The 26,458-nt window shown below is 46.3% G+C and overlaps 1 protein-coding gene across 5 annotated transcripts in view; it reads right to left on the bottom strand.

Moving 5' to 3' along the window:
- GBF1 (golgi brefeldin A resistant guanine nucleotide exchange factor 1) overlaps window positions 1–26,458 on the bottom strand; it is a 332,969-nt gene that overhangs the window by 156,739 nt on the left and 149,772 nt on the right. For all 5 annotated transcript variants that reach the window (XM_082268417.1, XM_082268418.1, XM_082268420.1 and 2 more), the window contains exons 5-7: window positions 4,888–5,006; window positions 4,226–4,334; window positions 3,208–3,268 (exon numbers count right to left, since the gene is read on the bottom strand). In XM_082268417.1, coding sequence (XP_082124543.1) covers window positions 3,208–3,268; window positions 4,226–4,334; window positions 4,888–5,006 — 289 coding nt within the window. The remainder of the gene's footprint in view (window positions 1–3,207; window positions 3,269–4,225; window positions 4,335–4,887; window positions 5,007–26,458) is intronic.

The raw sequence follows: 26,458 nt of genomic DNA on the forward strand, positions 1-26,458 counted from the left end.
ACACAAAGCAGTGGCTTGGCTTCCCTCATAGCAAAGTTGCTCGCAGTGGTGGCACTTGGCAGGAGGGAGGGGCCTGGAGTGATGGGGAGGGACCCAAGAAGAGGAGGATCTGGGCTGCTCTGTGAAAAACCATTACACAGAGCAGGTAAGTATGACGTGTTTGTTAGATTTGAAAAAAATAAAAAAAAAAAAAGACAAAAGACTAATATTACTGTAATGAATGGGTTGAACGCAAAGTACTAAACAAAGTATTAAACCTGGCCATAGATGAATTGAAATTTGACCGGTCTTTTCAATATATCTAAGGCAACTCCCACTTGACAGTAACGATTAACAGTTTTCAAATGGGACTGTTAGAAAACATTAATTTGACCACAGCTGAAGTGCTGATCAGTATGTTCTGACAGTGGAGGTAACCTGTTAGAATACAACAGCTAAGTTGTGAGGATTCCTCCCATCCACCTCGCCTGTGTGGAGGAGAGGATTTTTTTTTTTTTTCTATAGCCTCTTGCGGATCAAAAACAAAAAAAAGAAGCAAATTATCTATGGCAGTGAACTCTTTGGAGTTCGAAAAAAGATCATTTTAAGTAGGAGAGCAATGAAATGCATTTTTAGTAGGAGACCAATGAAATGCTAATGTTATCCAGCAAACGCTTTAACTGTTCTGAAGTCAGAAGGTCCGCTAAATTTACACTAACCTGACTTTCGGTGGAAAGGTTTGCTTTCTGAAGCCTTTGCCATGTAACTTTTCCTATATCCCTAGATTGCAAATTCCAAGGTAGGCATATGTCTGATTGGCAGATGTGACATTTCTTGATAATGGCACTTTGATAAATCAGGCTTTTTGATCACGAGTGCCAAGGAACAAACCTGGGTGTTTTTGGGAATGTCTCTGATGTATTACAAAGAGGTATTTTAAAAAAGAGTTCCAAGATCAGAAAACAGAAGTAATGAGGATGGCCTGGTCTAATACAACTGTGCCTAGAAGAAAAACTTAAGTCCTAAGTAGGTAGACTGTCCTCCTTTTATACTATTCAATTAAGAATGACTGTTAACAGTCGTTTTAGGCTGGGTTCACACTGATGCAAATTGGATGCTGCTTTCCTGTATCTGAATGGACACACAAAGCAGTGGCTTGGCTTCCCTCGTAGCTAAGCTGCTTGCAATGGGGGCACGACCCGAGAAGAGGAGGATCTTGGCTGCTCTGTGCAAAACCATTACACAGAGCAGGCAAGTATGACATGTTTGTTATATTTGAAGAAAAAAAAAAAAAAAACAAGACTTTAATATTACTGTACTTGTAATGAATGGGTTGAACGCAAAGTACTAAACAAAGAATTAAACCTGGCCATAGATGAATTGAAATTCAACTGGTCTTTTCAATATATCCAAGGCAATTCCCACTCAACAGAAGTCGATCTAACGATTAACAGTTTTCAAATGGGACTGTTGGAAATGTTTAATTTGACCACAGCTGAATGTTCCGACAGTGGAGGTAACGTGTTAGGTTTCCCCGCATCCAATTCGCATGACAGGAGAGTGTGACTGGCTCTCAATTAAGCCGGTTTACACAGCTCCAAGGCGGCCGCGGTCCGCACTGGAAAAGGGTCCTGTGTATCTTCTCCGTTTCAGGTACAAATCCAGCCAATGATTTGCACCTGAAACGGAGAACAGAGACAAAGTGGACCCCCTACTGTGAGCCGTGGCCACAGCTAGTGTGAACCCGGCCTTAAACTCACGAGAGTGAGAATGAAATGCCCTGTAATAGGGCGGCAGAACAGGATTGTTGGAAAAAATCTAACAAATACATTCTGTTCTGATTGGTTCCAAAAATTCCCTGTACATTGTCTCAAAAGCCCAAATATAAAACACGTTCCATTTCAAGTTTATAGATAATTTTACATTTAAGTAATATATATAACAAGTATAAAAGTAACAAATAAAAATGTTTTGTGCCCAATGCCACTAACATGACTATTGTTGTACTCTGTCCTTTGTGATACCAGCTTTATTATTTACAAAGTAGTAAGTTGACAACTCACGTGTACGTAGAGATGGCCAGCATGATGCAGCTGGGGACTGTTTAGTTTGCTGGGTCACGCAAGATGCCACTTAAAGCTTTGCTTAACAAATTTCTAATGACCGGTTGACAGCCACGCAAATTTTTCTATGTATAATATATCGACCAAGCAGACTCTCCTTTTCCTAAAAGAACCACTTGTTTTTTTAACAGGTAATGTAGGCAACATAATAGGGCCTTAAAACTAGAACACACTCAATACCGAGTGTTGTGCGCATCATCAGAGCAGATTGTGGTGACAATATGAAAATACAAAGGGATTTCAGTATAGCTTCTTTAAAGACCTATTAATAAAAAGAGACACAGAGACTTTGCCCATTCGGGGGTGAATGGCAAGGTCTCCTGATAGCCTAACTCCTTACTCATCGATCCAAACTCGAGTAAGCTCTGGTAACAGGTCTTATCTTGGGTAGCATCGCTGGTCACACCCCATGAGACTGTGTTTGACTCTGCCTGTTAGCACATGCTCCCCCATATCCGGAAACTCTGATCCATCAGCACAACAAATAAAATGGTCCACAGGATCAAGGAGGCTGCAAAAGATTATGGATTGGCAAGTATACCTTGCAAGTGGGGAGTCCATTTGTCGCATTTGCAGCCGATAAAAATTATTACACCATATACAGGATTTTACAGGATATACAGCACATTATAAAAACTTTGTGCAGCACTTTACAATTGTTCCTCAGTAAAGAGGTTGAGGGTCTACATGAGGCTTGTTAATCTGGCATTAAAAAATAATAATTTGACATACTTTGTGCAGTGGGGATATTTAACTACAGTAACACATTTTACATGCCCTATTTTGCATGGTCAATGTGTCAATAGGCTTTATGTAGCCAATTATATATGGTTTAAAATTCGCAGTTCACAAGTTAAAAGATGGACTTTGACATCAATGCATGCGACTTAAACATCTGGAGATGAGCCACCAAACAATGAACTTGTAGTTAACAGCATATCCTCAAGGTCCTATGACTATTATATTTATCTTTTTTTTTTTTTTTGGTCCACTCTCCAGAAAGTCTACTGCCACATCCTGCCCTGTGGACCCCAAATAAGTATAGAATATGTCAGTCCTCAGGGGGCCGTGTCAGCAAGGCACAGGCAAACACAAGAGGGTTTACCTTGAGAAGAGCAGCTGCACCATGTCGACAAGAGTATGCTCTGCAGATTTTCTCAATAACTCTGCGAAGACAAAAACAAATAACACAGGTGTCATTACGTGGTGTGATATTATCAAGAGGCTTCAGCAAGCAGTCTCCCCTCCATTCCTTGTTTACAAAGGATTACAGCAAATTTATTAAAACCAGGCCCAGTCTTCACCCCCTGGTTTAGTAGTGCTCCATGCAAAGAAACACTAGATGGTGCTGTGGAGCTTGTTATGTAGAACAGAGATACATCATCTGAAAATACAGGCTCACATACACAGCATTCGAAATCTCAGTTGTTGGAGAACTCATGGAAGAATAAGTTATAATGCACTCAAACCTTTACAGAACTAAAAAAATAAAAAAAAATCCAATAGATGTGCAGTTCTGAAACGACAACAGGGAATATGAACTATAGCAAATGCACGACGAAGCACTAAAAGTATTATTCGTTTGTTATTGTACAAGATTTATATAGCGCAACCTTTTACAATACATTAGGGAGCAGTACAATTACATTACCGTTCAATACAGAAGGAATAGGAGGGCCCTGCTCATGGAGCTTACAATTTAAAGGAGTAATCTAAAGTAACAATTTCCCTTTTTAAAAAGCAGGGATGTCATTTTATTGAAACACGATCTGCAGGCTATTAGATTCAGCACATTGCCACACTGTCTGTGCTTTTTTCTTTTTTTTAATGAGTCCGTATTATAAGAGGGGTCCCAAAGTCAGGTTTGCAATGCATTGTAGTGAGAAGCACTTTTTGCGGTTTAAGCTGGGGTTCCTGACAAAGCAAGCTAGAGCCAATCTACTTCTGCCATAAACTGGCCTTCATTCACTGTACGTGCACTAAAGCAAGCAAAACTGTGAGCCCCAAGCTTAACCGTAAGCCTCACTACCTGCACACGTATGTAGGCTGGGCTCTCTCACTCCTATTGCTGCTCCTTTAAATGAAATAGACATCAAGCAAATCAGGCTGAATGCACAACTTACCGCTCAGCCTCATCTCAAAACAAATGCGGAAACAGGACTGCATAATTTCACAGACAGACTCATTGGTGAGATGAGCTCCTACTGGCGTAAGTAGCAACGTGCGTAATACCTGAAGGAAAAAAAAAAAAAGCAAGTAAACAAAGTGTCCTATATATTCCATATAAAACGGTTTAAGCTATAGGAGCCGAGATGTTATCAGTGTATTCTAACACACTAAAATAAAAGCAAAGTCAACGTCAAACATACAGTATATAGGGAGAGCAGATTTAGAGCTTAGCTATTATTTTCTGATTAGACAAGTCAACATGTTCCTCCTAGTAAACAGATAGCCTACGCCTCCTCCTGTTTCAATTACGCTGATGAAGTTCAGCATCCTTTGCACTGCCGATTCCCCACCCAGCCCTTCATAGGGACTTCTCCTGACACATCTTGACAAATGCCTGAAATCAATTAATTGAAGCGTTTAATTATCTTTTATTTGAAAAAGCTTTTACTTCAGGTACATGAGCCCCGTGTTTAAAAATAACATTAGGCGCAAAGCTCTAGCAGAGTCAAAACATGGTCCGCGTCTCTGTGTAACAGGATACAAAGAGCTTAAGCAATTCATCTAATTGCCCCCTAGATAAGGACAGGGGGAAGCGGTCCCTTCTCTCTCGAGTTACCTGCAGGATTTTCATCAGCACAACTTCATCGCTTGCTGGGTCTGTGCCAACAAACCGGGCATGCGTAACTGCATCTGCCATGTTCTCAATTCCTTCAGCAGTACCATCATGGACCGGATCTGAAGTAGAAAAAAAGATAAATGTCATTTTTTTAATGTAGGAAGAGAAGCGTCAGGTTTGGGTATACATGCTAAGCAATAAATGCCATATATTTCTTTCAAAAACATTTTATTAAATTTCTTGGTGAACATGAACATGTAAATAACAGTGGATTTACAAGGACCGTATAATACAATGCAAATTAATATTAGACATGTAACAAGGTCAATAACAAAAGGGAGACTTAAGAACTCTTAAGATTTGAGGGGAGAGAAGAAAATACAATATCATCACAGATAAAAGTGAATGAATAGGTAACTGTTATGGGGGGGACACAGTAAACATATTGTGAATCAAACAGAATGTGTAAATCACATGGGAATCCGTCCCTTAATCCAGACACCCCCAAAGGGGATCATGCTGTGTCCGGTTCACGGGAGGGCTCCACGGAGATGGGCCGTGTATTTTCTAAATAAGAAAGAGCGGATAATAAATGGAGGGGGAAAAAGATAGAAAAGAAAAAAAAAAAAAGAAAAAAATAATAGGGGGACCCTCTTTTAGTATTAGCGAAAGGAAGCTATTTGGGAGGGTGGAATGTTTGAGGGTTAGAAGGCTCATATGCACCATATATGATAGTATGTAAACGTATCAGGTGTGGTGAAGGGGGGGGGGGGTGGGAAGGGAAGAGGGGGATGTAGGAAGGGCAAAAAGGGGAGGTATTGTAGAAATCAGATCAGGGATAGACTAGACATTGTTAATTAGTAATCAACAACTTATCAAGATAATGATAGAGAGATACCAAGCTAGCATTATGAAAAAGAAAGAAAAAGAAACTTTGGGTTTAGTTTGATGCTGAAGTGTAGTTCACATATACATCAGATTTAGTGAATTCGAGCCAAGGGGCCCATATCTTGTAGAATTTATCAGGGGATTCTCTGGCTTGGTGGATTAATTCTTCCATTTCGGCAACTTTAGTAATACGGGAGAACCATTCTTTTATAGAGGGCGGGGTTATTGATAACCAATGACATGGGATGCACATCTTGGCAGCGTTGATGAGGTGTAGTATAAGTGATTTTTTGTAGGCTGATTGTGGGAGGGAGGTATGGTGTAAAAGGTATTGTGCGGGAGAATATTCCGGAGTATAAGTAGTAATGTTAGCGATAAGGTCGTGGACATTTCTCCAAAAGGATTGAATAAGGTGACAATCCCACCAGATGTGTAGGAGTGTGCCTTTATCACTACTACATCTCCAGCAGAGAATTGAATTGTTAGCATTGATCTTGTGTAGTCTATCTGGTGTCATATACCATTTCGTAAATATTTTCATACCGTTCTCTTGTGCTGAAACATTTAGGGAACCTTTATGTATATGAGAGAAGATACGTGTCCAGTCAGTGTGTGAGAGGTGTATGGATAGGTCTTCTTCCCATCGTTTGCAGGTTTTGTCTAGGTTGAAGTCAAATTGCGAGGACAGGAGAGTGTATATGGTTGAAATCAGATGTCGTTGGGGTTTGTTTTGAGCACACAAGGTTTCAAACTGAGAGAGGGGTTTCATCCAGTCTGAAGACCTTTTGGGGGATAGAAGAGATTGTCTAATTTGAAGGTAGTTGAAAAGGGGTATGCCATGTTTGGGAAACCTAGCTGTCAGATTCTCAAAGGAGGAGAAGGAGCCGTTGTGGAATAATTGTTCAACCCTTTCTGGACTATCTGAGGTGTTGGTAGGGTTGTTGTGTAATTTGAGCCCGCAGGGGAAGCTTGGATTATTTGAAAGAGGCGTTAAAGGGCCGGGGGCTGAGGCTAGGTTGAACTTTCTACAGGTGAGTCTGAATATTTGAAGGGTGGCAGCGATCAGTGGGTGTTTTGTGTGTGGTTTATGAGTCAGAATTGGATCAATCCAGGGAAGTTGCATTGTGGGGATTTTTGACATCGAATTCTCTAAGGTGACCCAGTCCTTGGAAGAGGCATGGGCATGCCAATCTACAACTCTTGTGAGATGACAAGACCAATAATATTTGAGCATGTCAGGAAGGCCTGCGCCACCTTGCATTTTGGGGGAGGTGAGTCTTTGCCAATTCAGCCTCGGGCGTTTGGAGGACCAGATGAATTCGGAACAAATCCGTTTGTAAGTTATAAAAAAGGAGGGGGGGAGTTTGATGGGTATAGTTTGTAGAAGGTAAAGTATTCACGGAAGGATGTTCATCCTAATGATGGCGATTTTCCCAAACCATGAAAAGGGGCAGTTTTTCCACTCAGATAAGTCTTGTTTAATTAAGCGAATTAATCGAGCGTGGTTTAGTGTATAGAGGTCAGTTAGTGATGAGGGGATCTGGATACCAAGATAGGTAATTGAGTGGGGATCCCATACAAACGGGAAGTTTGATTGACAAAGGTTGAGAGTGTTTGCGGGAAGGGAGATATTCAGTGCATTAGATTTAGTGTAGTTAATCTTTAGGTTTGAGATATTTTGAAAGGACGTAAGTTCGTGCAACAAGTTGGGGATTGAGGTAAGGGGTTCGGTAAGAAAGAGAAGGATATCATCTGCGTATGCTGCAACCTTGTATTGTTTATTGTCAATAGTAACTCCCTTGATGTCGGGGTGTGTGCGTAGTCTGCGTAGAAAGGGTTCAAGTGTGATAATAAAGATAAGAGGGGAAAGTGGACATCCTTGTCGGGTACCGTTTGACACGGAGAAGGCGTTCGACAGTTGGTTATTGACCCTGACACGGGCACTAGGTTTGGTATAAAGGGTCAAGATAAATTGGAGCATCTGGTCACCGATGCCAATTGCTTTCAAGGCTTCGGACATATAGTCCCATGCCACTCTGTCGAACGCCTTCTCCGCATCCAAGGATAGGAAGAAACCCTGTGTGCTGGAATTATTGAGCCAGTGATGGATATTCAGAGCTTTTAGGGTATTGTCCCTAGCCTCCCTCCCTGGTACGAATCCTATCTGATCCAATGAAATGAGATCAGGAAGGAGGGGGAGAAGGCGATTTGCAAGGATCTTGGCGTACCATTTGATATCCAAATTTAAGAGGGAGATGGGTCTGTAGTTTGTAACTAGTGAGGCGTCTTTTCCATGTTTGGGAATAACCGTGATGTGCGCCTCTAGTAGTTCAGGGCTTTTTTCGGTGGCTAATGTGTTGGAATTAAAGGTTTGGAGAAAGTGAGGGATCAGAATATCTGAGAAGAGTTTGTAATAGGTTGCGGTCAGACCGTCTGGGCCGGGACTTTTACCGGGTTTAAGTTGGTTAAGTGCTGTGATTGCCTCCTCCCTTGACGGGTTGATTTAGTTTCTCTATTGCTTCAGTTGATAGGGGGCCTGGGGAATATTTGTTTAGGAAGGCTTTGATTTTGTCTGTTCTAGAGGTATTGGTTTTCTGGTTATCAGAATGCAGGTTATAAAGTGTCGAATAATATTTAACGAATTGATTTGCGATGTCCTCGTTAGATGAGAATCTGTTCCCGGCGGAATCCACGATTGAGTGGATAGTTCTCGATGCTTTTTTGGCTTGGATGGCTTTGGCAAGTAATTTGCCGGATTTATTACCAAACTCATAATAAAGTTTTTGTTGTAAAGTGAATTTGCGTTTAACTACTTTACCTAGTATTTCTAGTAATTCAGTTCGGGCTTGTGTTAGGTCATTAAGAGCTTGGGCGGCTAGGGACTGTTTGTGGGTACCTTCAAGGGAACGAATTTTTTCGGTGAGCTTTAAGATGTGTGTTTGTCTGATTTTTTTCCGTTTAGAGGCTAGAGATATTAGTTCTCCTCTAATGACGCATTTATGGGCCGCCCAAACGGTGGCGGGAGGGAGTTCATTAATTGAGTTTTCTTTGAAGTACTGTGTTAGGTTGGTTTTGATAGCTCTTATGTAATCTTGGTTAGAGAGTAGCGAGTTATCAAGGCGCCAGATATTGGAGTATGAGCGTTTGGCAGGGAGGTTCAGGGAAAGAATGCCATATATTTCAATTGTAAAACATTGCTAAAACATACAAGGCCACTGATCAATACAGTGTTGCTTTGACACCCTTAACCTCCGTATAAAACCAAAAAAACTAAAACAAAAATATCTAATAAATATTTTATAAATAAATATTGCATGTAAAAGGACTTTTATAGAAAAAAAAAAAAAAGAAAAAAAAAGATTTAATTAATCAAGAATACTGGAAAAAAACATGGAGCGTTTGCAGCCCGCCTTTGTTTCAGTTAAAGCCTGAGTGCAGCCATAATTAAAAAAAAACAAAAAACAGAAAAATCAGCACAAGCGACAATTTCCGGTCAGGAGGCTATGTCCCTTGTTCTGATGCCTGTTCTATTGCCGGAAATCCTACATTGCCCCCATTCCCATAATTTTTCTGATGCAGCAGGGGTTAAAGCGGAGTTCCACCCTGGTTATACATTTTTTAATAAAAATACCCCCGGGACAGTAAGGGCTAGCACATTCCACAATGGCTAGCCTCTGATCTGTCCCGGGTTGCACTTACCTTTTGGGAGAAATACTTAGCTTGAAAATGTATTCTCCAGCGCTGCCATCTCAGGTGTGGGCAGCTTGAAGCCAGCGCGATCCTCTTCCGCGTCCTCTTCCTTCTTCTTCGGTCCCACGATGCACTGCACCGGCCCCGACATCACTTCCGGTGCGCGCGCACGTCATCCCTCCACAACTTCTGGGCATGCCCAGAAGCTGTTTAGAAGGGAATGACGCGCGCGCCCCGGAACTGACGTCGGGGCCGGTGCAGGCGCAATGATTCCTGGGAGCGATGACGTTCAGCTCCCAGGAATCATTGCAAAAGCCAGGAAGGGCCGCGGCCGCCGAGGGGAGGGAGAAGGAAGTAAGGTGAGTATATTTTCTCTACAAGGTAAGTAAAAAAAAAAAAAAAAAAAAAATTGCGATTATCCATTTGTTTTTCAGGTGACCCGGAGCGAGAAGATGGAGGTAAGTATAAATTTAGGGTGGAACTCCGCTTTAAGGTATAACTAAAGGCAAAACCTTTTAAACGTTTTGGCTAGAGTAGGGAGGGATTAGAATGCCTATCATTTTTTATTGCGGTTTGTGCCCCCACTAAAGAGATTCATCCTCTCTATTTGAAATGCGGAATACATATAAATTAAAAACATATAATAATACAATATTCCAGTAGCGCAAAGATGATGACAACTCCTCACCATCTAACAATCTAGGACCATGACTGCTAGTGCATAGACAGTCTGAATACAGTCAATATAAGTTCCACCAAGACAGCAGGAATAATAGCAATAACAGCAACAGTCCACAATTGTTATTCCTGGGATGTTAAATAGTATGTGCAGGTATACTGGATCACCATGACCGCCACCACCGTGCTCGAAGGGGGGAGAAGCAATGCAAACTCACCAACTTCACTGGCTCAGTTACTCTCGTGACTGAGCAGACAAGCCTGATGCAAAACACATCCACTGAGAGGTCCAAAGTAGGCACAGCGGTAAATGATCAGTCAAGCTCAGCAACCTCCTCCTGCAGAACTTTGGGTACCAATAAATGGCATGTAATCTGATTGGTTTGAGCATTACATTGTGAATCCAGATGTTCCAGTTCATACAGGATTTGCTTCAAAGTCTCCGATGACACGGATACAGGTGGGTCACTCTCTATTTGTCCTGTTTAGCATGGTCATTGAAGCTTTAAGTAAAAGAAAATCTCAACATTTTGGGTTGTCCCCAGAAAAGTAATAGTTGAAATGTTCCAACGTGGACACTAGTCCTGGTGAACCCTAAAGAATTTCCCTAATTTGCAGGGATTTCCTTTTATGTCCTGTTCAGCTATGGGACAGAAAGTGAAAGGAAATCTCTGCAATGGGACACAGATGGCAAAAAAAAAAAAAAGGTTTTGCCTATAGTTCTACTTTAATAAAACTAACGATTGTCACAGTCTCTCAAGAGCCAGAACTATGCCTGGCCTTTCCGCACAGCTCCTCTATTCATTAAGACATACTACAGCTTCAATAAATGAAACAGGATCTATGAATGCAGGGGGTGGACCTATCATTCTTCGGCCCCTCCTCTATTAATAGATCGCTTTTCATTCATAGAAGCTGTAGTACGACTTCTATGAATGGCCGAGTTGGGAAAAAAGGGGCAGGCATACTTGGGCATTCTTGATAAGAGCCTGTGACAGACCCTTATTTCTCTTAATTCCCACTGCACTGAAAGATTACGGCAGCAGAACGGGGCATGGATGGAGGAGGAATTCAGCTAAAAGAAGCAGCATCAGCACAAGGGACACACCCTAATTTTTTATTTTTTTTTATGCACTTGGGCTTTAAAAAAATGAAACTTGATTGGCTGTTATGGCCAAAATCTTTGAAACATAGAAAGGCGTGCCAGAACAAAACAGGATAAAAGCATCCAAGAAATTGGAATTGCTGATGAAAAAAAAAATAAATAAATAAAAGGCACATAAAAACAGCTAACGCATTTCAGGGGCTTCATCAGGGCTTAAAACAGGGTAAACTTGGATGGAAAGTGACTTCACAGATCTAGATTTTAACCAGTATTGAACTCTCGGCAGGGACTAACAACTTAACAGTTCCTGATCAGCAACTGATGTCAAGTTGTTACTCCACGTGGAGAGCAATGCCCATTGAAGGAAGCCTTGCTGTTTGCAAGCTGCCTTTCCAGACCAAATGAGTTTGAAGTTTTCCTTTATCGGACTACAGGTGCGCGTCTAAAAGTTCTTAGCGCCTCTAAGTATGTTATTCTGGCTGTTATGGACTTCACTCGCACTGCGATTCTCATGTACAGCGCAGAAACAATTACCATACCACACAAGCGGCATTAAAAAATGGTTTAAAAGAGCATTATTCCTAAATGCTGATAGATTATCCTACTTGTATTTAAGGTGATGGCACTTGAAAACTCTGCAATTTCCTCCGTTTAAAAAGTCTGGAAGTTTGTTTGGAAGGTGTTTATATACCAAGTGCAGATGAAAACATTGGGCTATGGGCAGGTTAAAGTAAATGTAAACCCTAAATCTATTTTTAGTATGTTTGGCACCCTGCCTTGTTCAGCCCTGTTTTCTAAAGCAAATATTTTTTTCTAAATCTGTTGCAAAATTTCTTAACTGAAGATCCTCCTAGTAACAGCACTCCCTGTCGCTAACAGATAATGCTAGGCCATGGTCTCTCAATCAGAAGCAGAGTTGACAGCCGGCTGTGTGCACTGCTTCAGTTGTCCACTGAGCTGCCCATTACGTCTGTGGCAGCTCAACTATCAATTAAAGAAATTTGCACAGAAGGCTGAAAGTGATGCTGCGAATTGGGAGGTACTGGCTTAACAGTTATTGTAAGAAACTTTGCAGCAGATTTAAAAAATATATTTGCTAAAGAAAACTGTATACAGTACAGCATTATGTTAATTATACTTAAAAAAAATAAAATAATATATAGATTTTGGGGATTTAAGGGATTCACTTGAGGTTAACTACATAGACCCCCCCCCCAACAAAACATATTTCCTGGAACTACAGGACCTGTAGAATAAAATGGTAGTAGATGCATTTTTATGCCACACCATATTTGCACAACTGTTTATCAAACGCATTTTCACTTTCGTTCATTGACGGACACAGCTCCTTGTCTCCTTGACCATTGGGTTATACTTGCCCCCCCTACAGGAGTAGGACACTAGGCAGGAAAAAGCTTGACTACGCCTATGGGCAGTCCCAGGAGGTACACGCCTCACTCCAAAAATTTAGGTCGGGGCCTACAGGTTGGGAGCGGGAGTGGGGTGGCCCCAGTGAGGGTGGCTGAAGCCACTACCCTCCGTTTGGGTATCTGCCCTCCCCTCCGCTACCCCTGGGTGGTAGGCTCCGGTGGGGCTCACGCCCAAGCAGCTGAGCATCCACAAAAATTTAGGCCTCGCCTTGAGGCCTACTAGGCCATGCGGCTGATTAGGGCGCCTCCATTGGGGGGGAGGCCCCAGTGAGGTTAGCTGAAGCCCCTGCTCTTTTTTTGGGCATCTGCCTGGCTGGGATATGTGCACTTGCGGCTGGGCCGCCACAAAAATTTAGGTCGTGGCTTGCAGCAAGCTTTGTGCCTCCCTTGGAAGGGGTGTTGCTGTGGGGGCGGTTTATTTTTGATGGCAGTCATGCTGCCATTATTGTGTAGGGCACTTGCCCCTTTTTAGCGCTGCAGGACCACCAGGGTAGCCTTCCTATGTGTTCGCATCACGGCGGGCAGCCCCGTTTTAAGGGGGCGATTTCCTATTATGTAGGTCTCTATGGAGGGGCATGAAGGGCGACCCCCTTTTTTTTGGGGGGAGTCCAGTAGGTGGTCCATTCGTGGGCCCTTGGTCAGCATCCCCTTTGCGGGATCGCAGTCAGCAGCCCTCCTGATTCTTATATTTTCCGGATGAGCTTAGTATATAGCGCCCTCCCCTGCCTCATCAGATCCTTAATCAGTTTCGGCCGCCGCGGACGCGAGTCACCCTACTGGGTCTGCGTCCACACACCCCGAGTGCTCAGATAGCAAAGATGATTCCTCTGGTCCTCTAGCATGCATAAAAAGGCACTGGTGGATGCATTGATTGTGTTAGTGCATGAAACTTCAAAAATGGAGGATGCATCTGATGCGCCGGCCTTTTTTGGCACCCACTGGCCCTCCAAAGTTGCAAGGGTGTTCCCCTTTTCCGCTTACTTTGACAACATTGTCACAAAACAGTGGGGTTGTCCAAAATGCACTCGTGGTCCCTAAGCATTTTGCGATGCGGTATCCTTATGAGGATTCCCTGCTTAAAAAGTGAACGGTCCCACCTGTAGTAGACTCACCGGTTTCCAGGTTAAATATACCTTAATTCCGGTTGCAGAGCCCCCGGCCTTTAAAGATCTGGCTGATAGGGCGAGGGCTTTGGCCTGCCATATGGTCACTGTGGCCGGTTTGGCACTTAGGCTAGTATTTACCTGGTGTCGCAAATTCTGAATGAGTGAACCAACTTACGCCAGGACCTGGAGGGGAAACATTCCCCCTGCCTTTGCGGAGCTGGCGGATCAGTTGGTCCAGGGGCTACAGTTTGTCTGTGATGCCTCTTTGGATGCGGCTCCTTTGATTCTAGACTGTCTACATCACCAGTGTTCCTTCGGCATATTTGGCTGAAATGCTGGTCTGTGGACCAGACTTCTAAGAAGGCCTTATTTGATCTCCCCCCTGTAGGAGAATTGCCTGTTTGGAGCTTCCTTGGATGACATCATTAGGGGTCTCACGGGGGGGGGGGGGGGGGGTGGAGTACTCCTCTTCCGCAGGCTACCAAGGGCAAGGAGCCATGTCGTAGATGTGGGCCATTCTTCTCGGCAATCAGGGTGTAGGTGGCAGCTACGGAGTCTTTTAGGAGGTCAGACTCACTATTTTTACTCATGGATGAACCTTGGAAAGAGTCATGCTGGCTTCTGCTGCGACCATTTCCTGATGGATCAGACAGACAGTGATTAGGGCCTATTTCATTAAGGGTCAGGTTCCTCCTTTCCCTGTTTAGGTGCACTCTACTTGGGTACTTAGTGCCTCCTGGGCCTTCCGTCATCAGGCGTCAGTGCTGCAGTTTTACAAGGCGGCCACCTGGTCGTCTTTGCACTCGCAAAGTTTTAGAAGGTGGATGTGTTGGCATCTGCAGATGCTTCTTTTGGATCCCACAGAGGTAACGGGGACTGTATCAGGGGAGCCATGTGGCGAGCACCCTGAATAAAAGTGTGAATGAAAGAATACGTGGCTAAAGGGCATTTAAAAAAAAAAAAAAAAAACACTGCTAGAGCCGACACCTGGCCTTTGATGGTACCCAAGGCCAACCACTTCTCAACCCCTCTTTGGAGGAAAGTAAATATCCGAGCCACTGAAAATAAGTGCGGATGCACCTTAATGGATTCACACCATGCAATGTACAATTTCCATGTATGATGATCAATCTTCCGAGAGGTAGATTTTTTTTGGCCTTTAACAGTGTGGGAATCACAGAGTCAGAAATACCCCTATCCTTCAATATCTGGCTTTCAAACAGCCACGCCGTTAAGGCCAGCGACTGTAAAGCAGGATGGAAGATCGGCCCTTGAGACAGCAGATCCTCCCTGAGAGGAAGTCTCCAAGGAGCATTAGCAACCAATCTCACCAGATTGGGGTACCAAGACCAGACCAGCGAGGCCAGTCTGCAGCCACCAAAATTACTGGAGTCCCTTCCGCCGCTATCCTGAAGCCTCAGCAGTAGTTTTAAGGGGGGAAAACGCATAGATCAGGCGATACTGTCCCCAAGGAGCCACTAGTACGTCTGTGGCATCAGCCAGAGGATCCTGTACCTTCCTGTTGAGCGGAGAGGCCAACAGATCCACATTGGGAGTCCCCCACTGGACACACAGCAGGTGAAACACCTTTGGGTGAAGGGACCATACTCCCTAAACCAACACCTGACGACCAAGGTAACCCACCTGTCAATTCTCCACTCCGGAGATATGCACAGCAGATAGGGCTGGAACAAAGTTTTCTGCCCATATTAGGATCTCGGCCACCTCTCGAGCCACCAGGACATTCTTGGTGCTCCCTCGATGATGGACCCAAGTCACGGCAGTGGCATTGGCTGATTGAATACAAATCGGACTCCCTCAAAGGCGATTTGTCCAGTGAATCAAGCAAAGCATTATTGCTCTGAGTTTCCGAATATTGATCAGAAGTCTAGACTCATTTAGAGCCCAGGTTTCCTGGATATACATCTTTCCAAGTTCTCCCCCCCCCCCCCCCCCCCCCCCCCAAGGAGCAAAGCCACCACAGCAGAACACTTCTCATGTTTTTTGGCTCAGCAGGATCAGATTCTCCAAAGATTTTGTACCCATGTTCCACTTGACAAGAATTTCTCTTTCCAGAGGTCTCGCATGGAACTGTGCGAACTGAACCACTTCGAAAGTAGACAACATCAGGCCCAGCCCTCGCAAGCAAGTCCGCAGAAAGGACAGTTTGCTAGATAACAGCAGGCGAATTGCCCTCTGCAATTTGTGCAGTTTGTCCAGAGGAAGAAACACCCTCGCTGAGTTCAGAGTCAGTCCCAGATAAACCAGTTTGGAGGATGGGACTAGAGCAGATTACTGGAATTTGATGTTCCAACCCAAATCTTGCAGAGTCTGTATAGTAAGATAAAAAATAACCACGCTAAGCACAAAATTGTAATAAAGCTGCAGCTGTAGTGGGAAACACTATAAAAATATATGTAAAAAGAGAGCCGCGCTAAATTGAAGTGTAGAAACAAAACAAACTTAGATGGAAAATACTAGGTGGACTGGGGCCGGCCGGGACTACAACTCCCATGAACACCGTGCTGGATTTATTTCAGCCAATCACAGCGCACACGGTTTCCCTGGCCGCATGAAGGTTTCCTGCTGTGTCCCAGATCTGTGCAGGAAGAAGCATAACAACAGTTGTCTACTGCAAAACAAGACATGCTTAAAAAGCATTGGGCTTTGGACGTGATCCGGCTCTTTATGGTGTACATTGTGGTTCCTTGCGGATAACACAGACTACCGAGTGTGAGACGCCACTATACCTGCTGGAATCCATTGATGCTTTTTATCCTTTGTTTGATGCCTACATACATCCGGGATCTGGTAAGCCTTTAGTGTGCTTCTAGCATGCAGCACATGGCGTGGATGAAGTCACAGTAAATTAGTGGTGGACTCCTTTCCTGCACACAGCACCCCTATTTGGATTTGCTGTTCTTTTGGACTTTTATTCATTTATATTTTTTTTATTTATATAATTTACACGTTTTGTGTTAACGTTTTGGATTATTATAGACACGTTATTGATTTATACAAGCATTTATTCACCTTAATTGGTTTATATAAGTTTTCCATCTAAGTTTGTTTTGTTTCTACACTTCAATTTAGCGCGGCTCTTTTTACACAGAGTCTGTATAGTGAGGGTTAAGTCGGCCAGCAGGGCCGAATGGGAGTTTGCTCTTAAGAGGAGATCGTCCAGGTACCCCTGTACCGCAATCCCCCGCTGTCGCAGTAATGTCAATAACAGAGCCAACAATTTGGTGAAGACCCTGGGAGCAGAGGCGAGACAGAAGGGTAACGCCAAAAATTGATAATGCTCTTCGCCCACTCGATAGAGGCCAAAAGGTCTCCCTGGTGTAGGGACACCACTACCGTGCGAATAGACTCCGTTCAAAACTTCTGTACCCGCACAAAGCGGTCCAGAGCCTTGAGGTTCAATATAGGACGCACTTGCCTTCTTGCCTAGGCACAGTGAAAAGGTTTGAGTAAAACCCTTGAAAGCGTTTCCAAGAGGGAACCGGCCCAATCACCCCTTGCAACAGCAAATCTTGTACTGCCTCTCGTAGATCCCTTAACCGGTCTGAGGATAGGCATAGATTGGGTGAGAAGAATCTGTTAGACGGTCAAAACCTGAATAAGTTTGTGGACCCATTCGTCTTGAATCAAGAAGGTCCATGGTTCCAGAAAGAAGCAAAGCAGTCCCCCCCCCTCCCCCACCCCAGTTACATGTCAGGGCACCCCCTTCATGCAGAAACCCCAGATGATCTAAATGTCTTCGATCCTTCTCCTGCATGCCCGAGGCACGAAAGGGCCGCTTGTATGCTGAAAAAGAGGGACACCGTCGTGACGAGGTGCCTTGCCCTCTTCCCACCAATAAGACCCTTGATAAGTTCTTCCTAAGAACCACCAATTAAACGATGTTGTAATTTGTAAAGGGTAGGTACCTACTTGTAAAGGGTAGGTCTGACGGACAGTCCAGCTTTTCAGCCACACCATGCGTCTCATGGTTACCCCCACTGCGGATACTCTAGCCACAGAGGAGCCGCATCACATGTAAAATTTTAAACCTTGGACCATTTTGTCCGCCAGTTCGGCAAAGTCAAGGGGAAGCAGTCTCGCTTCAAAATCAATCAAAAGAGCTTTGCCCATTCCGTAATGGTCTGGGACACCAGAGCGATCGTGAAGAATGGTCTCAGTATTAAGCCCACTATCACATGTAAGTGGCGGGACAGAGTCTCATCCTTCTATCAACAGGATCTTTAAAGACCGGAGACTCCTCCGGAATCACAGTGGATTTGTTCAGTCTAGAGACTGGGTGGTCAACCTTCGGTGAAATGGTCCATTTTTTTTTACCACACTGTCCGTAAGGGCTATGTTAGCGTCTCGTGAAATGCTTCGGTACCACTAACGTGTTTAAGGCGCCCCCACTCTTCAGTGACAATTTTATCAAAAAATTTCGAACAAGGGAAAATCTTGACCGACTCTGGGTTTTGCGGATGCCAAAAAAAAAAAAAAAAAACACCTGCGTCCCTGACTCTGTAGAATCATCTGCCATTTTTTGAGTTTCACACTGACACTAAGTGCTTCCACCAGCGATTTTTCCCACGCGGCTGCAGGTGAGAATTATCATCCTCGCCATCCGAATCAGAATGCGACGACGCAGACCCATTAGGGTAACTCGCATCCATGGCGGCCATATCAACCCCAGAATCTGAGGATATAGATGAGGCAAGTGAGGGCTTTTTACTAGTCTTTTTTTTTTTTTTTTTTTTTTTTTTTTTAGGACCATAACTTGACACCAAGGTTTCAAAATCCGCCATTAGGGCAAACATGGGTTGCGACCCGGAGGTCCCTGCAACAACAAAGAGGGGATCAGTAGGTGATACTTGCTCCTGGGACTCCATTGTCACCCGGGGACAGCGCAGTGTCCCTTTAGGAACACTGCAAAAAACGGCCCCACACTGTTGCACCAGCGGTACTACAAGTCCAGGTACACTAAGCTGCAATATAGCAGAGTGAGGTAGCGACCTACAGAAACCCCAATAGACTCACCACCGCCAAATAGAACTGGTCTGAAGTGTACAGAAAATGATCCTCACAGGAAGAGGAAGTACCTGGGTCAGCACCAGAGGTAAAGCCTTGCCACTCACTGCTGTACAGCATTCTCGGGCTCAGAGAAAATGGCCGCCCAATGCATTTCAATGGGAAACTACTAAACAAATGGCTGCCGAGCCTTGTACAGCTGATCTTCAAGAAAATGGCTGCGTCCTTAGCATGCCATGCAGTCTACAGTATCCCCTGATCAATCAGGCTTAGGGTGGCCCTGGCAGAGACCCCCACCATGATTAACCCCCTCTCCCCCAGCGGATCACACGATCAGCACCCCCCCCCCCTCGGGCCCCCCATTGCCTGCTACAAGCCCCAGCACCGTACCCGACTAAGTTAGGAACCCATTATGTAATAGTGGGCAGAATGGCCTGCGGGGGGAGCCTTGGATGATCGATGGGGGATGGTCCCTAGGGACCGCACATACAAGGGTGGCATGGGGGATAACCCTAGGGTCTGACCAGGGGCCCACGTCCACCCGAGAACGAAGGAGATATGAGGGAACACTACACACCATACCAACGATATTCAGGTGGGTGCCACTCCGGACAGACCACCTCTCCACCCAGAGTGGGGGTGCTGACGGCCAAGGGATATGCAAGCCAAGCCAAACCAGGTCGTGTGCGTCAAAGCGAGGTATTTCGGGCCAGCCCCCCCGTCCAGTTGGGCTATGACATGGCGAGACCTAGCACGGCGCTGCAACCTGCACACGCTCGCTGGCCAGACTGGGAGACCATAAGGATCTACAATATTCAGTCCAACGACCAGTCCGGCTGTTAATTGTAGTTCTCTCAGGAACATAACTAGCTTAAAAAAAAAAAAAAAACATGCTAGGACCGAAATCCCAGCAGCGAACTAGGTCCTTACTCTGGACTAAGCAGAAAAAAATGGAATGCCTATAGCAGAGTGAGTGGGTGTATACCCCCAGGGACTGCCCCATAGAAGAATCAGGAACTGTGTCCGTCAATGACTGAAAGAGAAAATGGGTTTTTTGACTTACCATAAAAATCAATTTCTCTGATGTTGATTGACACAGCACCCACCCCTCTGTGGATTTGGCTTTCTTCTGACACTGCTTGTAACAAAACTAAGTGCCTATAGCTGAGAGTGGGTGTATACCCCCCCTGGGACTGCTCAGAGGCATAGTCAAGCTTTCTCCTGACTAGGGTCCTACTTCTGTAGGGGGCAGCATAACCCAATGGTCAAGAATGACAGGAGCTGTGTCCGCCAATGAACGAAAGAAAAAATAGAATTTTTGTAAGAACTTACCGTAAAATTCCTCTGACAGTCGCCGCCCATCCATATTAGCCTTCACTAGTGGGTAATGACACCCTCTGCAGGAGTAAGCTAGGCAGTTAGAAATGTTAATAAAAAAAACTTTTCTATACTTAAGACACACCTCTAGGGGGCTAACCCCAGCCATTATCCTGATCCAGTTACCACTGTTCCTCATTTTGTAGCAAGCCTTACTGGAAGGCAATAACCCCCAAATCCAAAAGCCAGAGGGGCGGGGGCAGCGACTGTCAGAGGACTCAAAGGAAATAATTTTACGGTAAGTTCTTACAAAACTTCTACTTTCTCTTACGTCCTCTGACAGTCGCCGCCCATCCATATTAGCCTTCACTAGTGGGATGTCCCATAGCAGTGCAGGTGTGAGGGGTGGGAAGACGCAACCAACTCAGAAGGTAACGCAAACAACTGGGCTAGAAACAACCTGAGCCCACAGAGCAACAAGCCCAAAACAACAAAAACACAGAGACAGAAAAACACATGTCTCCGCAAACAACCTCCGCACTCAAAACTGGCAGCCAATACATCAATTCTGTCTAATTTTGTCAAAGTCTGCACAGACGACCTGGTCGCCGCCTTGCACACCGGAGCCACAGAAGCCCGATGGCGCTGATGGCTCTAGCAGAATGGGCCTTTACAGGGAAAGGAGGAACCTGACCCTTGATAAAATAGACCTGAACAATCGCCTGTCTGATCCACTGAGAAATGGTTGCCACGGACGCGGCCTAGCCCTTCCGAGGTCCCTCAGGAAGAACAAACAGGGAATCAGACTTCCGAACAGATTCTGTGGCAGACAGGTAAAGCCTGACCGCCCGGACCACATCCAAGGAATGCAAAGCCACCTCCTTAGGATGCTTGGGCTTCGCACAAAGCAAAGGCAACACGATATCCACGTTGAGGTGGAAAGAGACCACCTTGGGAATAAAAGACCGATTGGGTCGCAGAACCACTTCATCCCTATGAAGCACCAGATAAGGAGAACGGCAAGACAAAGCCGCCATTTCAGACACTCTGCGAGCAGACGTGATAGCCACCAAAAAAGCAACTTTCTGGGACAACACACAGGCAGAGGAATATCTCTGATGTTCTCAAAGGGAGGTCGTTGTAACACAGACCACACCAAATTCAGGTCCCAGGGAGGCAAGGGAGACTACCTCAGGGGAGCCAGATGCTGCACCCCTTGTATAAAAGTGAGAATCAAAGAATTAGTCGCCAAGGGATGCTGGAAAAAGACGGCCAAGGCCGACAACTGACCCTTAATCTTGGTCAGCGCCAAACGCTGAGCCCCCCCCCTTCCTGCAGGAAGGTCAAAAACGTCGCCACCGAGAAGGAGCGAGGATGGAAACCATGGGACTCGCATCAGGCAATATACGCTTCCCAGGCACGATGATAAATCTTTGTAGAAGTAGCTTTACGAGCCTTCAACAAGTTAGGGCTCTTCCGCATGCGGTCATCCCCATCTCTCAAGACCTGGCTTTCAACCGCCACGCCGTCAAAGCCAGAGACTGTAAAGCAGGATGGAAAGATAAGTCCTTGAGACAGAAGATCGTCTTTCAGCGAAAGCCGCCAGGGAGGCTCGACACCATCTGAACAATGTCCACGTACCATGACCGACGCGGCTAGTCTGGGGCCACCAGGATGACCTGAATCAGTTCCCACGCCAACCTGTGGAGGAACCTGGACAACAGTTGAATCGGAGGGAAGGCATACAGCAGCCGATACAGGTGCCAAGACACCACTAACGCATCCGTGGCATCCGCCAGAGGATCACGGGTTCTGGCCACAATCCTTCCCACCTTTTTGTTGAGACGGGATGCGAACAGACCCACGTCCGGAGTCCCCCACCGGGCACACAGGAGGCGAAAAACCTCCGGATGCAAGGACCATTTTTCTTGGTCCAAGGTCTGGCGACTCATAGTTCGCCTGCCAGTTTTCCACACCCGGAATGTGAACCGCCGAAATCTCCAGAACGTGCAAATCGGCCCAAGACAGGATCTCGGCCACTTCCTTGGCCGCCTGGGCACGCTTGGTGCTCCCTTGGTGATTGATACAAGCCACAGCCGTGGCGTTGTCTGTCTGTACCCAAACCGGACACCCCTGAAGTCGAGATGACCAACGGAACAGACAAAGCTTGATTGCTCGGAGCTCCAAAACATTAATCAACAAGGAAGCCCCCTCTGCCGACCACGTCCCCTGGGCACAAAGCGTGCCCAGAATTCCTCCCCAGCCCGACAGGCTGGCATCCGTGGTGAACACCGTCCACAGCAGAGGCCAGAAAGACTGGCCCTGTGTCAAGGTCGGCGACTGGAGCCACCATAAAAGATCCGACCACTCAGTGGCTTAGTGAAAACCTCCCACCCAAAGACTGAGGCGTACTGTCCCATCTGGCCAGGATCTCCGCTTGCAGAGTCCTTGTGTGAAATTGAGCAAATGGGACTGCTTAGAAAGCCGAAACCATCAGACCCAGAGACCGCATACAGGTCCGCAAGGAGGAGAGATCGATGTCCCTGAGGGACCCGATCTCGTCCCACATGGTCCGGAGGTTGTCCTCCGGAAGGAAAACTCGTGCCTGAGCCGAGTCCAGGACCATCCACAGGTACTAAAGACGAACTGAAGGAGTCAGTGCCAACTTCTGAAAATTGATGGTCCACCCGAACTCCTGGAGTGTCCGAACCATCACGGCCAGATCGCTCGTCAAAGGTGCACACAAGCTCGACCTTAACAGGAGGTCGTCCAGATAACCGAGGACCGCAATCCACTTTAAAGGCAGTAAAGCCAGCAGGGGGGCCAATACCTTGGTAAAAACCCCGGGAGCAGAAGTGAGACCAAAGGGTAACGCCACAAACTGGTAATGCTCCCCTGCCACCGCGAAGCAGAGGATTACCCCCGATGTAGATAGGGATGTGCAGATACGCAGCCTTCAAAGTCGATTGAGGCCAGGAAGTCCCCTGGACTCAACAACGCCAATACCGACCTGATGGTCCGCAGCATCTGCACCCGCACAAAGCGGTCCAGAGACTTCAAGTCCAGAATCGGACGCACTTTGCCCTCTTTTCCAGGCACTGTGAACAGGTTGGAATAAAAACCGCAAAACCCATCCAGTGAAGGCACGGGCACAATGACTCCTTGGGTGAGCAGATCTTGCACCACCCACATGAGATCTCTGAAATGATCGGGAGTCAGCTGGAGAGTTGATGGGAAGAACCCGTCTGCAGGGTGAGATCGAAACGCGATCTTGAAACCTGACCGAATGAGCTCATGAACCCCCCTGTCCCGAGTGCTGGACAACCAGGGTTCCTGAAAGCAAGGCAGACGTCCCCCACCCTTAAGACGGGTGAGGGCATCACCTTCAGGAAGAGGTGGACTGGGCCGCCAAGCCAGACCGACCAGCCTTTGGCTCACCCGACCACGGCTACTTGTGACCACCGGAGGGTATGAACTCTTGTCCTGCGCCCCGAAGGCACGAAAAGGACCCACGCTGAGCGTGGAAGGAAAGCCCCCGCCTAGCACGGGAGGACTTGCCCTTAGGGACCTGGGGCAACAGAGTGCTAGAGTAAGCCCCTTAACTCATCCAGAGTGTCCCCAAAAAGACGACTCCCCATAAGGAACATCAGACACAGTCTTTTTGGAAGCGTGGTCAGCCGACCAGCTTTTTTTGCCAAATAATGCGGCGGATTCCGATCCCAGACAACCGAGCGACTAATGGAGCCTCGCCCAAGGCCGCGTCACACAGGTACATACTGGGTAATCTGATCCAGCATGTCAAGGGCAGTCTGAGAGGCTGACTCCGCCAACCGGTGCTCCAAAGCACCTTGAACCACGCAGTGAGAGCCTGAAAGGTCAGCACCGAGGCAAACACAGGTTTTAGCAGGGAGCCCGCCCCCAATGAAAGTGGTGAGAAAGAGCCTCCAGCTGGATGCGTTAACACCGAGGAGTTCTCCACCAGCATCAAGGTGATATATTCAGCCTAGAGACAGTGGAGGTCCCCTTCGGGGGACACCATCCAACATTTAGCCCCAGCCTCCAAAAAGGGATAGCGGTGTTGAAAATGCTTAGGCACTACCAGCATATGTTTTATGGGACACCACTGGTCGTACACAATTGTGTGAAAACTCCTCAGGGCAGGAAAAAACCTGACCCGATTCCTGGGCCCTTCGGAACCCGAAAGCAGCCCGCTTACTTAACTGAGATGCTCATCGTCAAGATTTTGAGTCTCCTTAATGGGGCTAATGAGGGCCTCCATCGCAGCGCGTTCCGTGCCACCGAGGAGGAAGATTCCTCCACCTCCCTCAGAAGCTGAGGACAGGGACCCCTCCGGGGGGACGTCGTCTATCAACCAAAATCAGGTTCTTAGTCAGAAGACTGGGAGGGCAGCAGATAATGAGGCCATGGAAGAGGTTTAGGAATACCCGAAGCCCCCACTAGGCCTGCGGGGAAATAGTTAGCCTGGGAGTCCAGAATGCCAATATAACATTAATGGGACGCTGGCCCTTTAAATCTGCGGTTCCCGCGGAACCCCATCGCAGCCTGCACTATATGAAAGAGCTCCTTCAGACAATGCCAAATCAACAAGAAACAGTTTTGGCAGAAAAATACACTTGGCATTAGTAAAAATACCCCCACAGTGTCAGTAACTGTCACACGCTGCTCAGTGAGAAAATGGAAGGAAAGGAGGAAGTGACCTCATGCCCCTAGAGGCCTAGCCCATGAGCCACAACAAAATGGTGCCCAATGAAACTCAAAGCAAAAACTCACGACAAGATGGCCGCTGTTCTAAATAGGCATGTGCCCTTAGCCAAGATGGCGCCCGATTGGCGCCAGAACAAGGTCTAAAAATGGCTGCTGCCCTCATACTCAGCCACCTGCCCACATCCAAAATGGTGGCCGCGCTAAGCGGCACCAAATTAAGCAAATACATGCGGCCTGGCCACCACAGGGGACCCCAGGGAGACCCCCACACAGTTATGGAGCCCCACACACCCCAGGTACCACAATTACTCCGAACAGCTCCCTCAGCAGGGCCAGGGAAGGAGGGAAAATACACCAAGCCAGCCAGAAAGGAGATCCCACAGAGACCACCAGCCCTGCCATCCCCCAAGAGTTGGCCCACAAACCCCCCTAAGTATCCTAGTCCCAGGGACAAGGGGGTATCAGCACTCACCAGTCCAGGAAAGCGGCCACCACTCTGATACGGGAGACCTCCCACCCTAAGTGGAGGTGCCATCAGCCAAGGAGGGATGCTAGCAACATGCGGGCGTTCCGGAGTGGAGACACCCTTGGCGAAGACGCAGCTCCGCAGGCTCATCCTCATTCCAAGGGGCACGGTCGTTGTGAGGCCTGGGCGCACCAGTAACCTGCGACACTCGTTGGCAGGCTGGAACTCCATAAGGATCTATATTACCCAGTGCGAGGCCCAGCTCTGCAGTCACTTGAAGTCCTCCAGGAAAAAGTCCCTGACTAACTAGTGATAGTGAGAGAAATGAAAAACCTATTTTCAGAAGAAAAATACATATTTTGGGAAAAAAAACTAAGAAAACCGAGACGCTAGGTCCTGGCCAGGTAGAGCTAGCCTACTCCTGACGCTAGGCAGCAAAAAACTGAGGACCAGTGGTAACTGGATCAGGATAATGGCTGGGGTCGGCCCCTTAGAGGGGTGTCTTAAGTATAGAAAAGTTTTTTATTAACATTTCTAACTGCCTAGCTTACTCCTGCAGAGGGCGCCATTACCCACAAGTGAAGGCTAATATGGATAGACGGCGACTGTCAGAGGACATAAGAGAAAGAGGTTTTTCCCACAAACCCCAAAATGAGGCAGTTTTTCCCAGGAGGAGCAGAAGAGCCTGGGAACCACCGCAGCCAATACAGTGAAAGTGATTGGACAATTCTACAGCTGTCCGGATAACTTTTACGAGAAAAAAAAGAATCTCCGGCTTAAAACGGACACCACTAAGCTCAAGTTGCAGTAGCAATCTCATTAAAATCGCTTGTATACCAGGTCTTTTAACCCATTGTCAACCAAGGTACATTTATAAACATTAAATAGCAGGCACCAGAGGGAAGCAATGTCTCATATACCTTACTATTGTTTCCCAACATGCTGGGTAGGGTCAAGAACCAGCAGTAGAGCATTGGAAGAAGGTGGCATACCAGTCACTTTCTTTACAAGGTAAAAACAATATTTGCATATACTGTATATGTATTCCGGCTTCAAGTCCAGGTTGCTCACAAATAAAAAAGGTAAAAGGTGCATGCCGGAAATAGAGCGCATCAAGTGATTTTTACACACTTTTTGC

Source organism: Pelophylax lessonae, assembly GCF_965119305.1.
Source record: "Pelophylax lessonae genome assembly, chromosome: 9".
In the NCBI taxonomy this organism is placed as follows: Eukaryota; Metazoa; Chordata; class Amphibia; order Anura; family Ranidae; genus Pelophylax; species Pelophylax lessonae.